This window comes from Solanum verrucosum, unplaced genomic scaffold, assembly GCF_900185275.1.
Source record: "Solanum verrucosum unplaced genomic scaffold, falcon-dt-bn FXZP01000103.1, whole genome shotgun sequence".
In the NCBI taxonomy this organism is placed as follows: domain Eukaryota; kingdom Viridiplantae; phylum Streptophyta; class Magnoliopsida; order Solanales; family Solanaceae; genus Solanum; species Solanum verrucosum.
The window spans coordinates 121,372-145,422 of record NW_026020048.1 but is presented as its reverse complement, the minus strand read 5'-3'; the positions used below and the strand labels follow the sequence as shown (position 1 = coordinate 145,422).

General features: G+C 27.3%; 1 protein-coding gene across 3 annotated transcripts in view; it reads left to right on the top strand.

Moving 5' to 3' along the window:
• Nucleotides 1–5,734: 5,734 nt before the first annotated feature.
• Nucleotides 5,735–24,051, top strand: part of LOC125822708 (phospholipase A1-IIgamma-like) — a 66,334-nt gene continuing 48,017 nt past the window's right edge. The window contains exons 1-3 of one of the 3 annotated variants that reach the window (XM_049502143.1): nt 5,735–6,322; nt 6,401–6,479; nt 9,821–10,366. In XM_049502143.1, the coding sequence (XP_049358100.1) occupies nt 5,735–6,322; nt 6,401–6,479; nt 9,821–10,350 (1,197 nt within the window). In that variant the 3' untranslated portion in view covers nt 10,351–10,366. Of the gene's footprint in view, nt 6,323–6,400; nt 7,137–9,820; nt 10,367–24,051 lie in introns of those variants that run through there. The other 2 variants (XM_049502142.1, XM_049502141.1) reach the window with 2 other exon arrangements.

Here is a 24,051-nt window from a genome sequence, read left to right as displayed (position 1 = left end):
TTGTCTTTGTGACTCCGTCTGATGAGCCGTGATTTTTAGCCCGAAATTGAGTTTGATAAGTAGGGTGCCTCGTTATGAAAGATGTATCAATGTCAAGAAATTCTTTGACAGTGACCCAAATAATGTGCTTCATGAGAATATCTACTATAGTAAAGTCTATATTTAAAAATAATTAAGTAAATAAAGATATATTATCATTTATAATTACTTACTACAAATATATTAGGAATTAATTATGTACAAATATTTGTATCATTAAACAATGAAAAAATAATCGCTGACTGATTTTTTTTATAGTAATTTTCTCTATTTAATACGCTGCTTTAAAATAAAATAGTCAAATATTTTATCTTAGTATATAAAAAAAGTGAACTTCTTAGATTCGAGTTTCATCATCGTACTACTTTAATTGGCTTTGTCTTTGTGACTTCATCTGATGAGCCGTGATTTTTAGCCCGAAATTGAGTTTGATAAGTAGGGCGCCTCATTATGAAAGATGTATCAATATCAAGAAATTCTCTGACAGTGACCCAAATAATGTGCTTCATGAGAATGTCTACTATAGTAAAGTCTATATTTAAAAATAATTAAGTAAATAAAGATATATTATTACTTATAATTACTTACTACAAATATATTAGAAATTAATTATGTACAAATATTTTGTATCATTAAACAATGAAAAAATAATCGTTGACTGATTTTTTTTATAGTAATTTTCTCTATTTAATAATCGCTGCTTTAAAATAAAATAGTCAAATATTTTATCATAGTATATAAAAAAAATGAACTTCTTAGATTCGAGTTTCATCATCGTACTACTTTTATTGGCTTTGTCTTTGTGACTCCATCTGATGAGCCGTGGTTTTTAGCCCAAAATTGAGTTTGATAAGTAGGACACCTCATTATGAAAGATGTATCAATGTCAAGAAATTCTCTGACAGTGACCCAAATAATGTGCTTCATGAGAATATCTACTATAGTAAAGTCTATATTTAAAAATAATTAAGTAAATAAAGATATATTATCACTTATAATTACTTACTACAAATATATTAGGAATTAATTATGTACAAATATTTTGTGTCATTAAACAATGAAAACATAATCGCTGACTGATTTTTTTATAGTAATTTTCTCTATTTAATAATCGCTGCTTTAAAATAAAATAGTCAAATATTTTATCATAGTATATAAAAAAAATGAACTTCTTAGATTCGAGTTTCATTATCAATTAATATCTTTATTCATGAAAAAATTAAATTCGACGTCTGAATATGAAAAATATACTAAAGATATAATTTAATAATTAAATTTTATTTAATAATTTAAACTTTTGAATAAGATGGTATGTTATGACTTTTAATAAGGACAGTTTTACAACAAAGGATGGATAGTGTGCTTGTTGGGCTACAACATAAATTTGGTTTGAAAAGTCATTTGATAAATAAATTTGATATGACTATTAAGGCAATAATTACACAATTAAATAGTTATATAATATAATAATTTTGATGACCTATTTATTTGTCACAGTATAACTATACGCATACTATTTGATTACATAAATATAATTGTATAATTAGATCAAAATTTAAAATAAGAGTTGATTATTAAAAAATAAATATTAATATTTAATAAACACGTGCCTTCATAAATGGAGATTAAATTACATACATAAGATAGATATTGTCTCCTGGAAATATATGAATCAATATACCTATAATCTTAACAAATACTAGTATACAAAATAATTCATATGTAGATTTCAAATGAATAATATTCTAATTTGATTAATCATAAAAATTGAAAGTGCATATTTTTTAAGAACATACAGTGGAATGCATATTGGACAATTTAAATAAAAAATTTAAAATAAGAGTTGATTATTAAAAAAATTAAATTAATTTTGACAGAATATGTGCCTTCATAAATAAAGTATTAGATTAGGTATCTAAGATTGATATTATATATTGAAAATATATTAATTAATGAACATGTATTTTTAACTAATATTATAAAAAGTAATTAATATATAAATTTCAAATATAAAACTAAAACGTGCATATTTTTTAACAACATCATGAAATGCATGTTTGACAAAACGGTAAATATTATAAGTATAATAAAAAGACATAAATTTTTCCTTCAACTTGTCCTGAGAAGTGAGTTACTTGTTTAGATTATCATGGCGATTCAAAAGTGAATTTTATATTGCCCTCAAAGATGACGTGTAAATAAAATAAAATACAAAATAAAAAAGGCGTGTTTAAGTAAAAGTAAACCCCACATACACCCCTTCATCTTCACGCCATCTTATATTTCTTCTTCTTTTTTTCTTTATCACAAGCACTTATTTGACTATGGTGTTTATGAAAAAAACAATTTTTTTCATGGTAATTTTTTGAGAGAAAAACATAAAACAATATTATATTGAGGCTCAAAATTCACTACAAAAATCTTCGAAGTTGTTCAATTAATTAGGTTTGCTGCTTGAAAAAGATTTCAACGAGACATCTAAAATTGATCAATTCTTACTATTTCCATTCCCATCATCAAATTCATCAATTTATTTATCTTTTTTATTGATTGTGAACACATGAAGTTAGAACATTTCCATACCTTTCCTTTTCTTTGTAAAAAGTTTTTGAATTTTGCACAAAATCCAATCTTTTAATGTACGTATTTTCATAGATCTTTCTTCTCTCTTAAGAAAATCGTTTCTAAAATTTCCACAAAATTAGTGATAGTAAATCGAGTACTAAATTGTCAATTGTTCGACTAAGATCTTTGCAAATAAATATTGATAATTATTCTTTGAGTATCGAATGGTGAAATAGGTGGTTATGTTTGGTGATTTTTGGTGACCTTAATAGCGTGTGATATTTGATGATAGATGTCGCGCAATAAGATGGTGATGGTATTGAATTTTTGGATGGCGGTTAGAAAAAAATAAATTGAATGAAGTTATTACTTGACTTTTTTTACTAATATATGTATCAATAAAATAAATAAATTACACGGGTAAGCTTGCAAAGATCTGACAAATACGTGTAAATCACATTAGATTATGTGACTAAATTAGTACATTTGGGGTGGTATAATAGGTTGCTAAATTAATTTGAGTGTGAAATCAACTTTTTAAAACAAGTTCAGAGTTGGATATTTTGCCTTTTCGCTATAATTAGTATAAGTCATTTTGAATTTAAAAATAAATAAATAAATATACACCATAAAATTCTTTTAATATTTGAGAAAGAGATAATCTATCAATTTTAATTAAAGAATAAATGGTATATAGTGTTAAAATATAAGTGAATATTACTAAAGCAAATAGATTAAAACAAAAAAAATATACTATAAATTCAAAATTATACCAATCATGATTTTATTTTCGTAAAACATTAACTTATGATCAAATTTTAAAATTAAATATCTTGTTTCTCATGATGCACGTTATTCTGGTCATTGTCAGCTATAGTTTCTCGACATAAATAATCTTCTACATCTTTCATATTTATAGTATGCCTTCTCTTTTTCTAATGTAATAAATATGTTTTTTTACAGCTATTGTCAACCGTATATTTTTTAGTTGTTTAAGTAATTCGTACATTAAATAAATTTTGTTTCCATCCAACGACATAAAAAACTAAAAAAGAAAATCATTTACCATGCATATCCAAGATACTATTCTCAAGGAAATTAGGGGTCAGGGTGATTATCATATGGTATGATTTGATTTTTATATTTAATAATTCTTGTATTTATTATTAATTTTTATATGTGCTAAATCTCTACAGAATCAATAAGATATTAATTAATTTTATATTTGGCTTAATGATTATTCATTGATTATCTAGTATAGAAATAAAATCAGTGGAAGAGTAATTTATATATATATATATATATACACAATGACAATAGTAATTGGAGTGATCAGTAGCAAATGATGATAGATGTTTTGAAGCAAATTAAAGAAATTTAGAGTGGGAGAGGAGACAGGGGACAAGTAAAATGGTTAACATATTATTAATTCGATAAAAAAATTTAGACAATTGGTTCTTAAATTGATAATTCATTATTTATAAGAATTTAGACAAATGGTTAACATATAAAATTTCCGACTATCTTTTTTTTTTTTTTCTGTTTAAGAATTATCTCTTTCAAATCATTAATTCGATAATCCAACCCAATAAATACATCTAAATTAAATTATCAATGATAATTTAATTTTAACCGCGCCTAATGAAAATCATTCTATCAAATATTATAAAATGCACGCACGTTAAAAATGAAGTTTGTTAAGTAATAAGTTTAGGTAGTCGGAGAAAACAATCAGCAAGTTGGTTGGTGTATCTTACCAATGCATTAATAAAGTGATGAAATCCACCTATATTATATGATTTTCGTTATTCTATTGTCAAATAGTATGTAATTTGGAACTTACTTTTCCCCTCTACAAATTCAAACTATTCAATAAGTAGCTTATTTACGGATTCAGCTCCTCTCCATTTTCCACAAGTTTTTGCTTGGATGTGAGACACATGGCATAGATAAAAATCAATGACTAAGATTTAATAGATTGAAATAATATTTTAATTATGATTTAGATAATTAATATCATAAGAAAAATAATAATACCATAATCATAAATCATAACAATATAATATCTTGTCCATAAATAAATTATAAAAATTGTTCTCTTTTCTAAAAAATTTCCTACGAGTATTTATCTTCCGTTTGTTTTTTAAAATAAAAATGAGTAAGTCTTAGAAAGCAACTTTGAACTTTCTCTTTGAAATTAGTTTACATATAATTAATAGAAAAAAATACTCGCAGGGAAAAAATAATTAGAAAAAGAGAATTTATTTTATAATGTATTTATGGACAAAAACAGAAGACAATACTAGTCAGAAAAAGAAATAATATATTTATGGACAAGATAATATATTATGATGATTGTGGTCTTGACATTTTTCTTATGAAGTATTAATTATCTAAATCATAATTAAAATCTTATGTTTATTCAATTAAATCTTAACCATTAGTTTTTACCTATGTCATGTGTCTCATATCCAAGCAAGAATTTGGGAAAAATGGAGGGAAGGGAAATGGTGTGGAGCCGGATCCCTTATTTACATATAAATAAAAATACAAAGCTCTATCATCTACTTTAAGTTTTGTATTAAAACAAATTAGAAACATATATTAAGGAAGGATAAATTAATACCTAAGCGCCGATACTCACAATTTCCCACTCGATGTTCAATACTCATAATGGAGCTCGATTAAATTTGGATACCCGCCGAAAAGTCTCACAAAGTGACTCTATTCCTAGAGGGACTCGAACCTGAAACCTCTGATTAAAGATGGAGAAGTAATTACCCCTCTGCCACAACCTTGCTGGTAACACTCCCTATATATTATTTCAAATATGCCAAAATGTTCTTCATATGGCCAAACAGCGAAATGTTAATGGTGGTAGTAGTTCAGAAATTCAATATGGAAATCATTATTTTATTAGTACTATTTTTAATGCTTTCCTGGTTAAATCATTTATTACTGGACTATGACAATAATTCACAAAAAATTTTAAAAAATAAATCAAAACGTGTTTCATGCATGAAAATTGAAAAACCTTAGAGATCAACGAAGTTGCTTCCCTATAAATTCATGGGCTTAATGTACTTCACATACCAAGAAAAAACTAAGAGCAACAAAAAGAAAAAGAAAAATGTCTAGCATGGCTGAGAAATGGGAGGAACTTAGTGGGAAAAACAATTGGGAAGGGTTATTAAACCCCTTGGATGTTGATCTACGTAAATATATCATTCAATATGGAGAATTAGCTGAAGTGACTTACGACACCTTCATTTCTGATAAAGTATCTAAATATGCCGGAGCTAGCAGATACTCGATGGAAAATCTTTTTTCTAATGTTGGCCTTGATGCATCGAAGTATCGGGTAACCAAATATTTCTATGCTACTTCATCAATTCCACTTCCTGATGCTTTCATTACGAAATCATTGTCAAGAGAAGCATGGAGTAAGGAGTCGAATTTTATGGGATATGTTGCTGTGGCTACTGATGAGGGTAAAGTTTCACTAGGAAGGAGGGATATTGTGATTGCTTGGAGAGGAACAATTCAGACACTGGAGTGGGTTAATGACCTTCAATTTTTACAAATTCCAGGACCAAAAGTGTTTGGTGATGGGGGTTTACTTCCTTTGTTCAAACCATTGGTGCATCATGGCTTCTACAACGTTTATACATCAGAAAGTGCACGATCAAAGTTTAATAAAACAAGTGCTAGAGATCAGGTATATATAATTTTGACCTTGAATTCCTACATATATTTTGATTTAATGCCATTTAATTAAAGTATACATTACGTATAGGTCCTTGAAGAAGTGAAGAGATTGGTCGAGGAATATAAGAATGAAGAGGTGAGCATAACTGTGACTGGACATAGCCTAGGTGCATCCCTAGCGACTCTGAATGCAGTTGACATAGCTTACAATAAAATCAACAAGTCAAGTCATGGGAAGGAATTCCCAGTGACAGCTTTTGTATTTGCAAGTCCTAAAGTTGGAGATCTCAATTTTTTAAACGCATTTAACAAATTGAAACACCTTCACGTTATGAGAATTCATAACATATTGGATATTGTTCCGAAATACCCACCTATTGGATATTTTGACGTTGGGCAGGAAATAATAATCGACACCACAAAATCCCCATATTTAAATCTCCCTGGAGATATCATCACATGGCATAATTTGGAGTGTTACATGCATGGAGTTGCGGGAACTCAAGGTATAGGACTTTTAACCGATTTTAAACTAGAGGTGGATCGCGATATCGCACTTGTTAACAAATCTTCAGGAGCATTGAAAAGTGAGTATCTTGTCCCAGCAAATTGGTGGACTGTGAAGAACAAAGGAATGGTTCAACAAGAAGATGGAAAATGGGTTCTCAATGATCGAGAGGAGTATGACATAGTTGTGGCTGAGGTTTAATTTAATTTGGAGTTTAATGTACTTGCTATTTTAATTTTATTTCTTTAATTCCATGTAATGTTTGAATAAAAGGGTTATTACGAACACATCATATGCAATAATACATATGAGTGTGTTGTAATTAAGTTGTACTTTCTGCACCTTAAGTTAAACTTGTTTTTGTTAATTTTGTATACATGTTTCTAAGAAGGGCTATTTAAATGTTGTACTTAATTAAATTTCAGACCCTTTAGCACATCATTTATGACTATCGTTAAAAAGAACTCAATCAAATTTATTATTTACTCATATGTTAGATATATTTCACATGCATGATGTGATAAGGCGAGTTAAAACTTAATTTTTTTTTTTTGGGGTGGGGGGTCGAGGGGTAAAGGTGAAAAATTGAAATTTTGAAGTTGAAAATATTTTTTAAAAATAAACTTAATTTTTTTTGGGGAGTGGGGGATGGTAGGGGAGTGGGTGGGGGGCTGGTAGGGGATGGGGGGTCGAGGGTAGGGGTGAAAAAATAAAATTTTGAAGTTGAAAATATTTTTTAAAATCAAACTTAATTTTTTTTGGGGTGGTGGGGGAGAGGGGGTTGGTAGGGGGTGGGTTGGTGGGGGGCTGGGTAGGGGGTGGGTCGAGGGTAGGGGTGAAAATATGAAACTTTGAAGTTGAAAATATTTTTTAAAAAGAAAACTTAAAATTTTTTTTGGGGGTGGGGGCTGGTAGGGGGGTGGGTGGGGAGGTCGAGTGTAGGGGTGAAAATAAAATTTTGAAGTTGAAATTTTTTTTGGGGGGAGGGGGGTGGCCGGGGATAGGGGGTGGGTGGTCGATGATCGGGATGAAAAAATAAAAATTTTGAAGTTGAAAATATTTTTTAAAAACAAACTTAAATTTTTTGCTTTTTGAAGGGGGTGGGGGGCTGATGGGGAGGGTGAGGGTAGGGGATAGTGGTAAAAAAATAAAAAATTGAAATTAGAAATATCTTTTAAAAACAATTTTAATATTTTTTTTGGGAGGTGTGGTGGTATGGGGTGGTGGTGAGGGTGGGGTAAAAAAATTGAATTTAGAAACAAGCTTTAAAATTATTATTTTTTGGGGGGGGGGGGGGGGGGTTGGGGGGCTGGTTTGAGGGTAGGGACAAATTAATTGATATTTTCAATAAAAAATAATTGTAAATTGAAGTTGGAAGAGAGTTTTGGAAAATGTTTTCCTTAAGTTTTGAAGGGAAGTCATTTTCCTTAAATTTGAGAAAAATGAATTGATTTGAAAAATATTTTCCAAAACATTTAACCCAACCAAACATGAGAAAATTGGAAAATATTTTCCGAAAAATGTTTTCCTTCATACCAAACACACCCTTAATTAATGTTCTTTTGATTTAGTAATATGATCAACTAATATGGAACAATTATTTATAGTAAGGTGATTAACTAATATGGGATGGAGAAAGTATTGACTATTCACTCCCCACCCAATTCATAGATGTTGTTTGACTGAATATGTAATTTACAAAGATTTAAAAAAATAAATATATATGGTATATTTAAAGGATAAAACAATATTTTAAAGTTAAATTACTATCAAATATAAAAAAAAATATGTTTTTTTGTGACTAGCTAAAAATGTACTATCATATAAATTGAAAAATGCAAAGATAAAAGTAAATATGAAAAAATGTATAAAAATATGTTTTTCAAATTTACGTAATCCCTTTTTCACTATTATTTTTTTTGTTATCTTCAAGTTGTTCTATTAGAAAATATAAAATTAAAAGTAAACATGAAAAAAAAAATCAATGGTTTTTTTAATACTTTAAAGTAATTCATTTTAAACTATGAAAAAAGTTTCCAAATATTGAGATTTGAAGCTCACTATTTAATGTAAACATCTACATTAGGTTAGTCCATTTGAAATGTTCTTTTGGCTCATATTCTATTAAATATAATTATTAAAAAAAAATACATAAAAAGATCAAACAACATTCTAGATAGAAAATTACACCCCTTTATTCACGAAAATTATTGCAAAATGATGAGTATTTCTTCATTTATTAAATTAGAAATTTATGTTTGAGTTCTAAGTATAAAATATATTTTGCTAAGAAACACTTTACTTTCTATATAAAATTTCTTGGCATGAATTCAAATCTAATCAACTCCCAAATGAATAATGGACGACGAATAAAAAAAAATGTAATTACCAACCAAATTCAGTAAGACAAACATACCCCTTTCATCAGCAACACAAGAAAAAAAAAGGAAAAGAAGTTACTACTTCAAAATCTCCCATTTATTTATGTTTTGTTAATTTAATTATTTAAAATATGAAGTGTTAATGAATCAGATAAGTAGGAAAAATAAGATACATAAATTAGGGAGAAATATATAATTGGCGAGTAGGTATGGATTAGTACTGCTAAAAGTAGGTATCTAGCTATCTACCGTCATCAAGTAACTAAAACATGAATAAATAAAATCATCTACTGGAGTGGGTTAATGACCTTCAATTTTTACAAATTCCAGGACCAAAAGTGTTTGGTGATGGGGGTTTACTTCCTTTGTTCAAACCATTGGTGCATCATGGATTCTACAACGTTTATACATCAGAAAGTGCACGATCAAAGTTTAATCAAGCGAGTGCTAGAGACCAGGTACGTACATATTAAATTCTGACAGTTAGTTGAAGTGTCTCACTATAAATAAATTAGTAAAAATATGGAATCATGTTTTCAGGTAATTGAAGAAGTGAAAAGATTGGTTGAAGAATACAAAGACGACGAGGTCAGTATAACAGTGGCTGGACATAGCCTAGGTGCATCACTTGCAACTCTAAATGCAGTCGACATAGCTTACAACGGAATCAACAAAACAAGCAGTGGCAAGGAATTTCCAGTGACAACTTTTGTTTTCGCAAGTCCTAAAGTTGGAGATCTCAATTTTGTTAACGCATTTAACAAATTGAAACACCTTCACATCATGAGAATTCATAACTTATTAGATATTGTACCAAAATACCCACCCATTGGGTATTTCGACGTCGGACAGGAAATAATAATTGGCACCACAAAATCCCCATATTTGAAATTGAATCCTGGGGACCCACACACTAGGCATAATTTGGAAGGTTACTTGCATGGAATTGATGGTACTCAAGGAATTGGACCTTTAGATGGTTTTAAACTAGAAGTGAATCGCGATCTCGCACTAGTGAACAGGATATGGGATATCTTAAAAGATGAATATTTGGTACCTGGAGCTTGGTGGGTCGAGAAGCACAATGGGATGGTTCAACAAGAAGATGGAAAATGGATTCTCATGAATCGCGAGGAGTATGAGTTGTGAGAGATTTATGGTTTAATTTTACGTGTCGTTTTAATTTATTTCTTTTCATGTAATGTTTTAATAAAGGCGTTTCCTTGAGCTTGAGAAAGAGAACCATATATATATATATATATATATATATATATATATATATATATATTATGGTTATACCAACTGAATATAATAAGGAAAATGAGTGTGTTGCATTAACGTTTGTAGCTTAAAGCTGAAAGGAGCCACGGCGGGGCGATAAAGCTTATTGTCAATCTATTTGCTATATATATATATATATATATACACACTAGACATCGGAGTCCGTGCTAGCACGGGCTCAATATGTATCTTTTTTGTTTCAATTTATGTGACAAAGACAAAATTAAAGGGTTAATCAAACTTTAATATTAATTTAAAATAGTTTAAATTTTTAATTATTGTTAACTATGGTAAAAATTTTTTTATGTCTTTTAACATTCTAAATTGCTAATTATTGTTGTATGATTTGTAATATCTTTTACGCAATTTTGATTAAAGGTTATTTCTTCTTTCTCAATTTATGTGGTACTAATAAAATTTCGAGATTCAATCAATTTTTTTGTCTTTAAATATTTTATTGTTAATTACTGTAAATTATTGTACTTTCTAAGTAATTTTCAAAAATATATATTATTTCATTTGTCCAATTTATGTGTCACCGATAAAATTTGAAGAGTTAATCAGATCTTTTACATATTTTTATATCTTTTGAATATTTAAGTAAATAATTATTGTGATTTATAATATTTTATACAATTATTTAAAAATAAATAAACAACAAACAAAACGAATTCATCATAGGAAAATTACCAAGGCATCCTTGAATACATCAATAATGGGTCCCACTTTTTGTTTAAAAAAATATGCATATTGGGAGGATATTTTTGTCCAAAGTGGAAATAGAGTAAGTATAAAGCATTAAAGTCTTTTAAAATTTTAAATTGTTAATTCTTATTGTATGATTTGTAATGTTTTTACGCCATTTTCAAATAATAGAGGTCATTTCTTCTTTCTCAATTTATGTAGTACTAAAAAAAATTTGAGATTCAATCAATTTTTTTTGTCTTTGAAATATTTCTAGTTGTTAATTATTGTAATGTATAGTACTTTCTAAGAAATTTTCAAATAATATATATTATTTCATTTGTCCCAATTTATGTGTCACCAGTAAAATTTGAAGAGTCAATCAGATCTTTTATATATTTTTATATCTTTTAAATATTTAAGTAATTAATTATCGTGATTCATAATATTTTATACAATTATTTAGTATAGTAAAATAAATTTAAAAGAAACAAACAAAACGAATTCATTATAGGAAATTACCAAAGCATCCTTCAATACATCAATAATGGGTCCGACTTTTTGTTTTTAAGAAATTGCACATTCGAAGTATATTTTTGTTCAAAGTAGAAATATTGTGTAAAAATGTGTATTTATTGTGATTTTGAATGTTTTGTGGGGTAATAGGACGCATGCAAAGTTAAGGTGTCTTTTTGAAAATTTGGGACAATTTCAAGTATCACTTAATGTTTTTTTCTCAAAATCTAATTTACTTTCGTAAACTATGTGTCGGATCAAAATCAGATTAACAAATTCAAAAGGAATGAGTAATAAATAGCTCATACAATGACATATTTATTATTTAACTAAATAATAAATATGTAACTAAAAATCTTGTTAGCTTTTGGTTGAAACCTAACAAGATAGTTACAATGTAACTAAATACTTATATATATTTGCATTATGACTTATTATATTAGTATATTAGTATATTATAGAAGACTCTAGGAATGACTACCATTGTGCCAATAAGATCACTACTAATGTCCAATATATTTATAAAATATATAAGTGGGCCCCACCACCTTCCACTTAAATACTACATATTATAAATTATTAATTACTATACTATAAATCACTACTAATATCCAATATATTTATCAAACTATATAAGTGGGCCCCATCACCTTCCACTTAAATACTACATATTATATATTAATTACTATACTATAAATGACTTAAATACTCCATATTATCTATTACAATAATTAATAATTATTTGACACTTTAAATTCTATCAATGCCATATAAATTAGGATAAAAAACCTAAGATATAATATTTAAATATATTTAAAAATAATATAAGTAATACTATACATTACAATAATTAACAGCTTAATTATTTAAAACTTATATAAAAAAAATTAATTGACTCTCTAAATTCTATTGGTATCACATAAAATGGATTATATAATAAACATATATTGTTTGAAATTGACGAAAAAGAAACAATAAATTACAATAATTAATAAAAAAATAGTCCACTCCAAAAAATCTATCAATTAACAACATATATTGTTTGAAATTGACGAAAAAGAAACTATAAATTACAATAATTAACAAAATAAATCTCTCGACTCCAACAAATCTATCAATTAATGCCACATAAATTGGGACATGGCAAATAACATATATTATTAAAAAATTAGGTTCAAAATGTACTAAAAAATACAATAATTAACAACTTAATATATTAAAGAGACATATAAAAAAGGGTTAATATTTGAAATTCTGCATCTGCCACATAAATTAGAACAAAGAGAGTAATAAATATTATTTTCAAATTATGTTAAAAAAAAGTACTATAAATCACAATATCTAACAATTTAAAATATTTTTAAAATCATATAAAAATTTTAATAACTTCTCAAATTCCATAATATGACATAAATTTTAAAAAATGTGTTATAAATCACAATAAATAGTACAATATTTAAACTACTTTAAAAGCATTATAAATTGTAATAAATAATACAACAATTTTAAATTACTTAAAATTTAACGACTTAATTTTTTTTTAAAAATGTATTAAAATTTTGGTTAATTGTCAAAACTTTACATGTGCCACATAAATTGGGACATGGACAGTCACACATATTTTTTTAAAAAAATTACATTAAAAGTATTCTATCAATTAACAACATATATTGTTTGAAATTGACGAAAAAGAAACTATAAATTACAATAATTAACAAAATAAATCTCTCGACTCCAACAAATCTATCAATTAATGCCACATAAATTGGGACATGGCAAATAACATATATTATTAAAAAATTAGGTTCAAAATGTACTATAAAATACAATAATTAACAACTTAATATATTAAAGAGACATATAAAAATGGTTAATATTTGAAATTCTGCCTGTGCCACATAAATTAGAACAAACAAAGTAATAAATATTATTTTCAAAATTATGTAAAAAAAAAAGTTCTACAAATCACAATAGCTAACAATTTAAAATATTTTTAAAATCATATAAAAATTTCAATAACTTCTCAAATTCCATAATATAACACTTAAATACTACGTATTATATATTAATTACTATACTATAAATGACTTAAATACTCCATATTATCTATTACAATAATTAACAATTATTTGACACTTTCAATTCTATCAATGCCATATAAATTAGGACAAAAAACCTAACATATAATATTTAAATATATTTAAAAATAATATAAGTAATACTATACATTACAATAATTAACAACTTAATTATTTAAAACTTATATACAAAATTTAATTGACTCTCTAAATTCTATTGGTACCACATAAAATGGATTATATGATAAACATATATTGTTTGAAATTGACGAAAAAGAAACAATAAATTACAATAATTAATAAAATAAATAGTCGACGAAAAACAAATTATAAATTACAATAATTAACAAAATAAATCTCTCGACTCCAACAAATCTATCAATTAATGCCACATAAATTGGGACATGGCAAATAGAATATATTATTAAAAAATTAGGTTCAAAATGTAATATAAAATACAATAATTAACAACTTAATATATTAAAGAGACATATAAAAAAGGGTTAATATTTGAAATTCTGCATCTGCCACATAAATTAGAACAAATAGAGTAATAAATATTATTTTCAAAACTATGTTAAAAAAAAGTACTACAAATCACAATAGCTAACAATTTAAAATATTTTTAAAATCATATAAAAAATTCAATAACTTCTCAAATTCCATAATATGACATAAATTGAAAAAAAAAACTGTTATAAATCATAATAAATAGTACAATATTTCAACTACTTTAAAAGTATTATAAATTGTAATAAATAATACAACAATTTAAATTACTTAAAATTTAACGACTTAAAAATATTTTTTTAAATGTATTAAAATTTTGGTTAATTGTCAAAACTTTACATGTGCCACATAAATTGGGACATGGAGAGTCACACATATTTTTTTTTAAAAAATTACATTAAAAGTATTCTATCAATTAACAACATATATTGTTTGAAATTGACGGAAAAAAAAATATAAATTACAATAATTAACAAAATAAATCTCTCGACTCCAACAAATCTATCAATTAATGCCACATAAATTGGGACATGGCAAATAACATATATTATTAAAAAATTAGGTTCAAAATGTACTATAAAATACAATAATTAACAACTTAATATATTAAAGAGACATATAAAAAAGGGTTAATATTTGAAATTCTGCCTGTGCCACATAAATTAGAACAAACAGAGTAATAAATATTATTTTCAAAATTATGTTAAAAAAAAGTACTACAAATCACAATAGCTAAAAAATTAAAATATTTTTAAAATCATATAAAAATTTCAATAACTTCTCAAATTACATAATATGACATAAATTAAAATAATATATATATATATATATTGGGCCCCGTACTGGCACGGGGTCCTATATCTAGTATAGATAGATATATGTATATGTCAACATGTTTTCTTTTATGTGTTAGTTGAAGTTGTGGTTTTGGATTATCTATAATTATAAGCTTGGTTAATGAAATGACGTTGTTACATTTAAAACACTTCTAAAAAATTTGGTCAAACATCAATGGCATGTTGAAATTAACTTATTTCAAGTATTTTTAAGTCCAAATAAATTTTAAATACTTTTGAAGTATTTGAATTAACTTGTAAATATTTATAACCATTTAATTTTAAGCTAAAATGATAAAAATAAGTCAAAAGTCATAACTTAGAGCCCGTTTGAATAGACTGTAAAATAATAGTTTTTAAAATACTTAACTACATATGGCTCCATGATGGACTTTCAAAAGTCAAAACTGACTTAAAAATAAGTTTGACCAACTTTAAGTCCATCCAAACACCCTCTTGAAAATTTTATTGGATCATTTTGTAGAAAGCTTCTATTTTTCGGAATGATATTTAATTTTTATCCTTTTATCATTTTAAATAAACAAAAATGACTGATATAATTCTAATATTAAATAAACAAAAATAAATTCGCTAGTTGCTCAAGCCTCAAGGAGATTGACAAGAAGAGAAATCATTTTTCTTAAATTTGAGAAAAATGAGTTGATTTAAAAAATATTTTCCAAACATTTAAGCCAATCAAACATGAAAAAATTGAAAAATATTTTTCACCTTCATACCAAACACAACCTAAGAGGAAAAGATGAAAGCTCTACAAATGGAAAATATTTATTTTGCAAAAAAGAAGCGGAAGATAGTTGGTTAATTATAATAAGCTAAACAACAACAAAAAAAGGATTGGTAGAAAGATTTAAAAAGGATAAACTTAGATCTTTACGACGACAAAGGCATAAGTCTAGTTTTAGAACGTTCATAAGTTGCAACTTATGTCATATTTATAAAACTTATTATAATAGAATGCTATACCCTAAAAAGCTCGTAGCCTACAAATTATGTTATATAAGATATAACTTAGTTCATGTAAAACTTACTTTTGATAAAAGTATTCATTCAATTTTGAAACCTATAAAGTTGTCTTAAGATCAAGTAATAGTTTATTCCTACAAAGTTTTTGTCAGTTTAAATTGTGTCTTGCAAATTAGATACTGTACAACTTATGTAAGGTAAGCAAAAGTTTTTTGTCTTGCGAAATTATGTCATATATAAGAGTATTTTGGCAGTAATTTTTTATCGAACGACCAACATAGACAAAAATTGAAACTATTATTTATATTTAAGGATGACAATTAAAGGCTACTAGATGCTATTTGTTGGAACTTAATTTTAATTAGGTATATTTCTATTTTGCAGCTATAATTTTGGAGGCAAAAAAAAGACTATTCACCTGCTTGTATGTAGGTGCTGAATTTTGGGATTAATACAAATATACAACATCCAAGCTCTACTAGGAAATTGAATCAATTTTTTTTTATAGACTACCCAAAACAGGGAAAGTTCTTGCAAAAACTTCAATTTTATTTGACATGCAATTTGAATTCTTTAAATAATATTTTTTCTTCATAAATATGAAAATCCCCGCAATTTATCAAAACTATTATAATCTCACCAAGCAAATCATAAATAGTTCATTAACAAGGTAACGGATATCCTAAGGTATCACATTAATAAATTGTATATCTTTGTGTTTTCTTAATAAATAAAGGTTTGCGATTACATGTTATTACAAATTTTTAAATAGACATAATTTTACAAAGATTCATTGATCCAATAAATCAATAATATCGATAACTAGTTATTCTTTAATATAATCCCCTCATATTGTATAAACAATCTCTTCACGTCAAGCATGAGTCTTCTTTTTCAAAGTTTAAATTATGAATTTTTCTTTATAATATAATATAATGAAATGGAATTTTGTTCATATTTTATAAATAAATATTAATTTCAAATTTTTTAAAAAACTTTAAATTTGAGCTCCAAATTTTATCACCAACCATGGGTGATTATCTAAGAAATTTACTCTACAAACTGGGCCTACCGACATACTTGCTATGACTTTTTTTTTTGTCGAAAAGGAAAATTTTATTTATAGATACAATTATGCATCCATACTAAGGCATTGCCAACGCCTAAATTACCTACTACATCAACATCATAATTCATACTAACATAATCCATCCTATTCGAATTTAAAAGTGGCATCTAGTAAAATTAGTTCCATTCTTATCTGCTTTGATGATTTTTAAAATAAACATAAAGGGACCTGTCCATTTCATAAAATCTACGCTAGTTAATCTACATTATATGACTCGATTAAATGCACACATGTGACATGTTAAAAATGAAATTTGTAGAGCATATATTATTGTTATGCCGTAATTTTCCTAACCTTTAGAAAAATCACTTTTTTGAAATGTTCTAAGTATAAAACAATTTGAGAAAAATACTTAGAAAAGAATCGCCACTTAATTTTTTAAAGAAATTAAGAAAACTTATAATTTTCAAAGATTTAAACAGAAAAAATCATTTGAAAATACCAAAGAGGGTTCGGGGTTCAATTTACACTTCGAGAAGGGTTTAAGCATTCGAAGTGTCCGCTAACATGCGTTTGACTTGCGACTTGACTAAAATATATTTGACTATTTTAGGAAAATAACGATTTAATATAAAAAAAAATAACTTACAATATTTGATTAACTTTGAGAAAATAATTAAATAAATGACGCATTTTATATTATTCTATTTTTTAGAGGAAGGGATCCAAAATGGAACATTTGACTCGAAAATCAAGTGATTAGAATATTAATAGAATTAGATTAATTAGAATTTATTTGATTCATTTTGAAATAATAATTTAAACCAATTAAAGCATGAATATCATTTTGAATTAGTTGACTAAACCTTTTGAGAAAATGATTAAGTAAGTATTACTATTTTAATTAATTGAAAAGGTTTTTGCTACAATTTTTAAAATTTTTTTGATGAAAAATACGTTAACTTAAAACAACTTTAACATGAGTAAAATATGATTAAGTAAAAAAAGCATTAAAGAACATCTCTTTTTAAGTACAAAAAGTTTAACTTAATTGAAGATATAAAATTTTGACCAACTTTTTGAGAAAAATTGACTAACTAGAAAGATAACATTTTTTAGTTCATTTGAGAAAAATACTTTAACTTAAAACCACTTTAAAATAAAAATGTGCTCAAGTGAAGTTTTTAAGAACAAAGATTTAACTACAAAATTCGACCAATATTTAATTAATGAAATAAATGACCTTAAGAAAAGGGTATTCAAAGCAAACCAACACAAAGAAAGTAACTCGTCTTTTGGGGAATCTAATTAAGTTAATTAAAAACTATAAAGTTAGAGTCAAACAACGAACAATAAATCACCACAATTAAATAAGTAAAAATTAGGCAAATCACATAGTATAAGAAGGAAATTACTTCCTATCCCTACTCTTTCATTAATTACCAAAAATCCCTTTTTTAGTGTCTTTCGGATACATAATATAGCAGCGCGGATACTTTAATTAATAAAGGGTGGATACTTAAATTATTAAGTTGTTGGCACGGATACTTTAATTAATAACGGGCGGATACTTAAATTAACGGGCGGATGCATAATATAGCAGCGCAGATACTTTAATTAATAACGGGCGGATACTTAAACTAATAAAGTATCCGATTAAGTTGAATTGGGGGAAAATAAGGGATTTTTGTATTTTAGTAAAAGAGTAGGGAAATATTGAGAATAGGTAAAGTAATGTTGTGTACTTAAGTAATTTGTCCATTAAATAATTAAAGAGTAAGGGAGAAATCGAGTTTGGGCCTCCTTTTGGGCCAATTTCGCTGGAATTTTTATCCTAACCAAATTCCCGTTTTTGGTATACAGTTGTTGTATACGAGTGTATATCGGTCGTTTCTTAGCCTTTTTTCCTGCATATCAACCCATATACCAACTGTATACAGTTTGTTTTGACGCTTCCAACCTGTATCTTTGTTTTTGGTCACATATTTGACGTATACCACTGTATACAAGCTGTATTTCGGCTTATTTTCAACTTTCCAAAATATGAAAACTCAACTTCCAGCCTGTATCTTGCTGCTTTCAACCTGTACACCAGCTTTGCAGATCCGGTAAGGGGAAGCATTGGGCCGAACCAAAGAGAAGATGCAAGGAGAGGGAGTTCGTGATGAACTCGGGTGGATTTCACAACAAAAGAAGAAGGAAACGACTTAGTAGGTAAAACTTTTAAGCGACATAACACAAAATAAAGTAAAAACATCTTATGGTCCTATGAGATTAGTATCAAAACAGGCACGACCATTAATCCGGACTTCAAGCTCATACCGGAAACAAGACCAAAGCTTCAACTTAATCAAAGGAAAATCAATAGCAACAAGGATGTCAGGCAGTCTCATCCCATAAGAAACTCATTTGGATGCAAAGGATCATTCATTTTTATTTATTTTTTATTTTTTACTCCCAAACAAATGGAACTACACACATATTTCCTAAACATAAAATTCTTAAATTAACTAGACGTGGACAGCAACTAAGGACAGTAGACAAAATCGGATAAAATACTATATAAAAAATATATACTAAATGTAAGGATCATTTATGTCACAAAAACAAACATGGTCAAACCACACTTCACTGATTTGGGCAATAGACACTTTCAAAACATGAAACAAACAATGAGTATTATTTGACCAACACGAACGGAGCAATGTCAACGAGGTTAATCAAACAGGCCATACAAACTTAAGGTGAGTATAACAACGATGAATTCGAAAAGAACAAAGCCAACGATGTGAGCTTACACCAATGTTAAATCATCAAGAAAACGAATACATAAGAACATTTTAGTAAAAATAAGACGAAGAAAATAATATAGATCGAACACATCACCCAAGCTCATCTTAGAATCCACAAAGAGCTACATATCAAAACAACACAATGAATTCAAAATAAACAAAGGGATTGCGAGTTGTTTACCTTGTTCGGTGCAGCGAATTGAGATAAACGAGTTTGAGAGAAATGATTCTTCTACCACGATCTTTCGAATAGGAGCAGCAAGTTAAGAAAATTCGGGCAGCGATCTTTTCGGAATTTAAAATCGGAAAACTAGATATATCTTTTTCTTGAAGGTGTAGAAGTGACTATTGCTTAAAAAAAAAACTCCAACCCTCTCCCCTCTCCTCAAGAGTGAACATAGGTATTTATAGGCGGAATTTGGGATTGAAAAAGGGGGGAAACGGGTTGAGAAGATGGGAGGATTTCCAAATTCGAAATTCAAAAATCTCTTCCCAAGAGATAAGGTTGCCAAATTTCCGCAATTTGGTGGGATTTTCGCGTGAAGAAGACGATATAGGGGTCGTAGGGTATGGCTGCTGTTCATTTCTGGGTTTGGTGTCATAAGGAAGAAGAAGAAGAAGAAGAAATCAGGTGGGGTCGGGCGTACTGTATGTGTAAGTATGGTATGATGTATTGCTTTTGTATGTTGTTGGAAGAATGGTAATGTTGGAATGGGCTTGGGTTTGTTTGTATTTTCAAATGACTGAATTGGGCTGGTAATTTGAACTGAAATTGGGCCCAAAATTGGCCTATTGAATTGGGTATGAGGTGAGGTAAAAATGGGGTTAGTTTTGAATTAAGAATTTGGTCAAATTGATTGAAATTGTAGCCAATTGAAATTAAGAACTTAGTCAAATTGATTGAAATTAAGAACTTAGTCAAATTGATTAAATTAGTAGATTCGACTTATAATTAAAGATGACAAATTAATATAATTAATTAACGAGCTTCTTAATCTTAACAAAATAAAATAATCAACTTAATTAAAAAACTAATTATTTCACACACACACACACACATATATATATATATAACAATATATATGAACTATTATATAACTAAATAATTAACCAAATATTTAAAATATAAAATCTTTTTGAGACGATTTTCGAATATTCATAAAATATACTTATTATATACATAATTATGTGAAAGATATATATATTATCTAAAAATTATAAAAAGTGACAAGACTATTTAAAATAACTTGCGAACTATATTATTATTATTATTATTTATTTATTTATTTGAAATTTTATAAAACTAATTATTTAAAATTATTTGAAATTGAAGAAGCTCGATGATTAATATACATTGTGGAGGTCAAAAATTGGGTGTCAACAATTATGTTACTGTACGTCAAGAAAAAAAATGTTTTATTTCTATGTATATGTTAATGATTAATTAACAATATTTTCAATCAATGTTTATTTAGATATTGTATTTAATTTGGTGACAAAGATTGCTCCGTTGTCTCACTAAATGTGAAAGCTTGACCTAAACTATTGTAACAACCCACTCGCTCTTGTCTGCTTCGTAAAAATTGGAGTAATTTAACATACAATGTGTTTTTTATGTTACATTTTTATCTTTATTTTTTTAATAATAATTTGTACTCTAATATTTTATAAATGCTAAAAACATCAATGACGACGACACTCATTACAACTTACAAGTATTTTAAAATTATTATTAAAGACTACTAAAATACAATTTACCAATGAGAATATTATGCACATATAGAAAGTTAAATTGGTACTTGTGGATCTCTCTTATACTCCGTAGGCTATTTGTTGTAAATTAAAGTGGTAGAGTGAAATATATTTACGAAGAAGATTTTAAAATATTTCTAAATTATGAGTTTTGATATAATATTATTTTCTTTATTAATTTTTTAATTCAAAGTTTGTTCTTATTTCGAGCCAACAAATGCCCTCATTTTAAACTTTTTTAACTCAAACTTACCTTGTCCTTATTTCTAACGGCCTCTTTAAAGTAAAATATTTCATATTTTAAAACTTTGTTTAAATCAAAATCAGATAAGCAAATTAAATTAAAAAGTAAAAGAAAATAGACATTTGCGAGTTAGATAGTACTAGCATTGAATAGAACATCCAGTAAAATTAATTCCATACTAACATAACCCATACTATCCGAATTTAAAAGTGGCATCTAGTAAAATTAATTCCATTCTTATCTGCTTCGATGATTTTTAAAACAAACAAAGAGGGAACTGTCCATTTCATAAAATCTACCTATTGCGCTAGTTAATCTACTTGATATGACTTGATTAAATGCACATCTGTTAAAAATGAAATTTGTAGAGTATATATTATGTTACTGTAAGTCGAGAAAAAAATGTTTTTTTCTATGTATATGTTAATGATTAATTAACAATGTTTTCAATCAATGTTTATTTAGATATTGTCTTTAATTTGGTGACAAAGATTGCTCCGTTGTCTCACTAAATGTGAAAGCTTGACCTAAACTATTGTAACAACCCACTCGCTCTTGTCTACATCGTAAAAATTGGAATAATTTAACATACAATGTGTTTTTTGTGTTACATTTTTATCTTTATTTTTTTTAATAATGATTTGCACTCTAATATTTTATAAATGCTAAAAATATCAATGACGACGACACCATTACAACTTACAAGTATTTTAAAATTATTATTAAAGACTACTAAAATACAATTTACCAATGAGAATATTATGCACATAGAAAGTTAAATTGGTACTTGTGGATCTCTCTTATACTCCTTAGGCTATTTGCTGTAAATTAAAGTGGTAGAAGTGTAATATATTTACGAAGAAGATTTTAAAATATTTCTATATTATGAGATCTGATATAATATTATTTTTTCTTTATTTTACAAAGAATGTCTTTGACGATAATCTTTCGAGTAAAAAATTCCCTCCTTATTAATCTTTTAATTCTCCTTATTTCTAACGGCCTCTTTAAAGTAAAATATTTCATAGTTTAAAACTTCGTTTAAATGAAAATCAGATAAGCAAACTAAATTGAAAAGTAAAAAAAAAATAGATGTTTGTGAGTTAGACGTACTAGCATTGAATAGAACATCCATCCAGTAAGGCTCACAAGTTACTTTCTAAAATATCAAACATTATCTTTTTGGATAAGATAAGAGTTCAATAGACACGGAAACAAGTTGAAAAAAATTAATTGCTCCAAAATTACCAAGAAAAGTTTGATTGGAGATAGAAGTAACGTGTGAAGATATTTGTATGCTTTATTTTTTGTTGACTCCTCGAAGAGGTTTTTCCCGGGTTAAATGTTACATGATGTTATTGAATATAGTATATTTAAAATATGTAACTTTTTGATGTAGTTATACGAAGTGTCTAGCTTTTATGAAGAAATAAAAATGTAGTCTTCTGCAAGTTAGGTACTACCATAGCATGAGCATCTAACGAATCGAAACATAACTTTTTGGATGAGATAAGGGCTTAATAAATATGGGAATTGTCACGCCCCGAGCCTACACCCTGGGCAGGATTGACACTCGAAGACCATTGTTGGCCCCAAGTGAATCCCTGGCCTGGCTTACTTAATTAAGCGGAAGACAATATTCATATCTATAATGATCAATGAACTTAATTGAACTGAATAATAAAATAACTGAGAATGTTTTAAAGATTAAACATTCAACTTGGCCAAAAGTGGCAACCCAAGTCTTTAACATAAGAACAATAATGCAAAGACTATTGAACTACTAACTGTCTATGAAGCCTCTAAAACAAAGAGGGATGTCGGGACAGGACCCCCGATCATCCTAACATCTGAAAGACTAGAAAGCAAATAAGGAGTCCTCCTGAATGCAAGGAGGCTCACCAACATACTTTGAATGCTCAAGCTGGATCAACGAGGCGCTAGATGTTGATCCTGGTTACCTGCGTCTACATAATAATAAGATGCAGGCCAACTGACATCAATACATTGAATGTACGAGTATGCGAATTGGAATACTAACAAACATAGGCTTGAAAGAGATTATGGAAGAAACACCTACCTGGCTTTTCTCAACTCACGGATA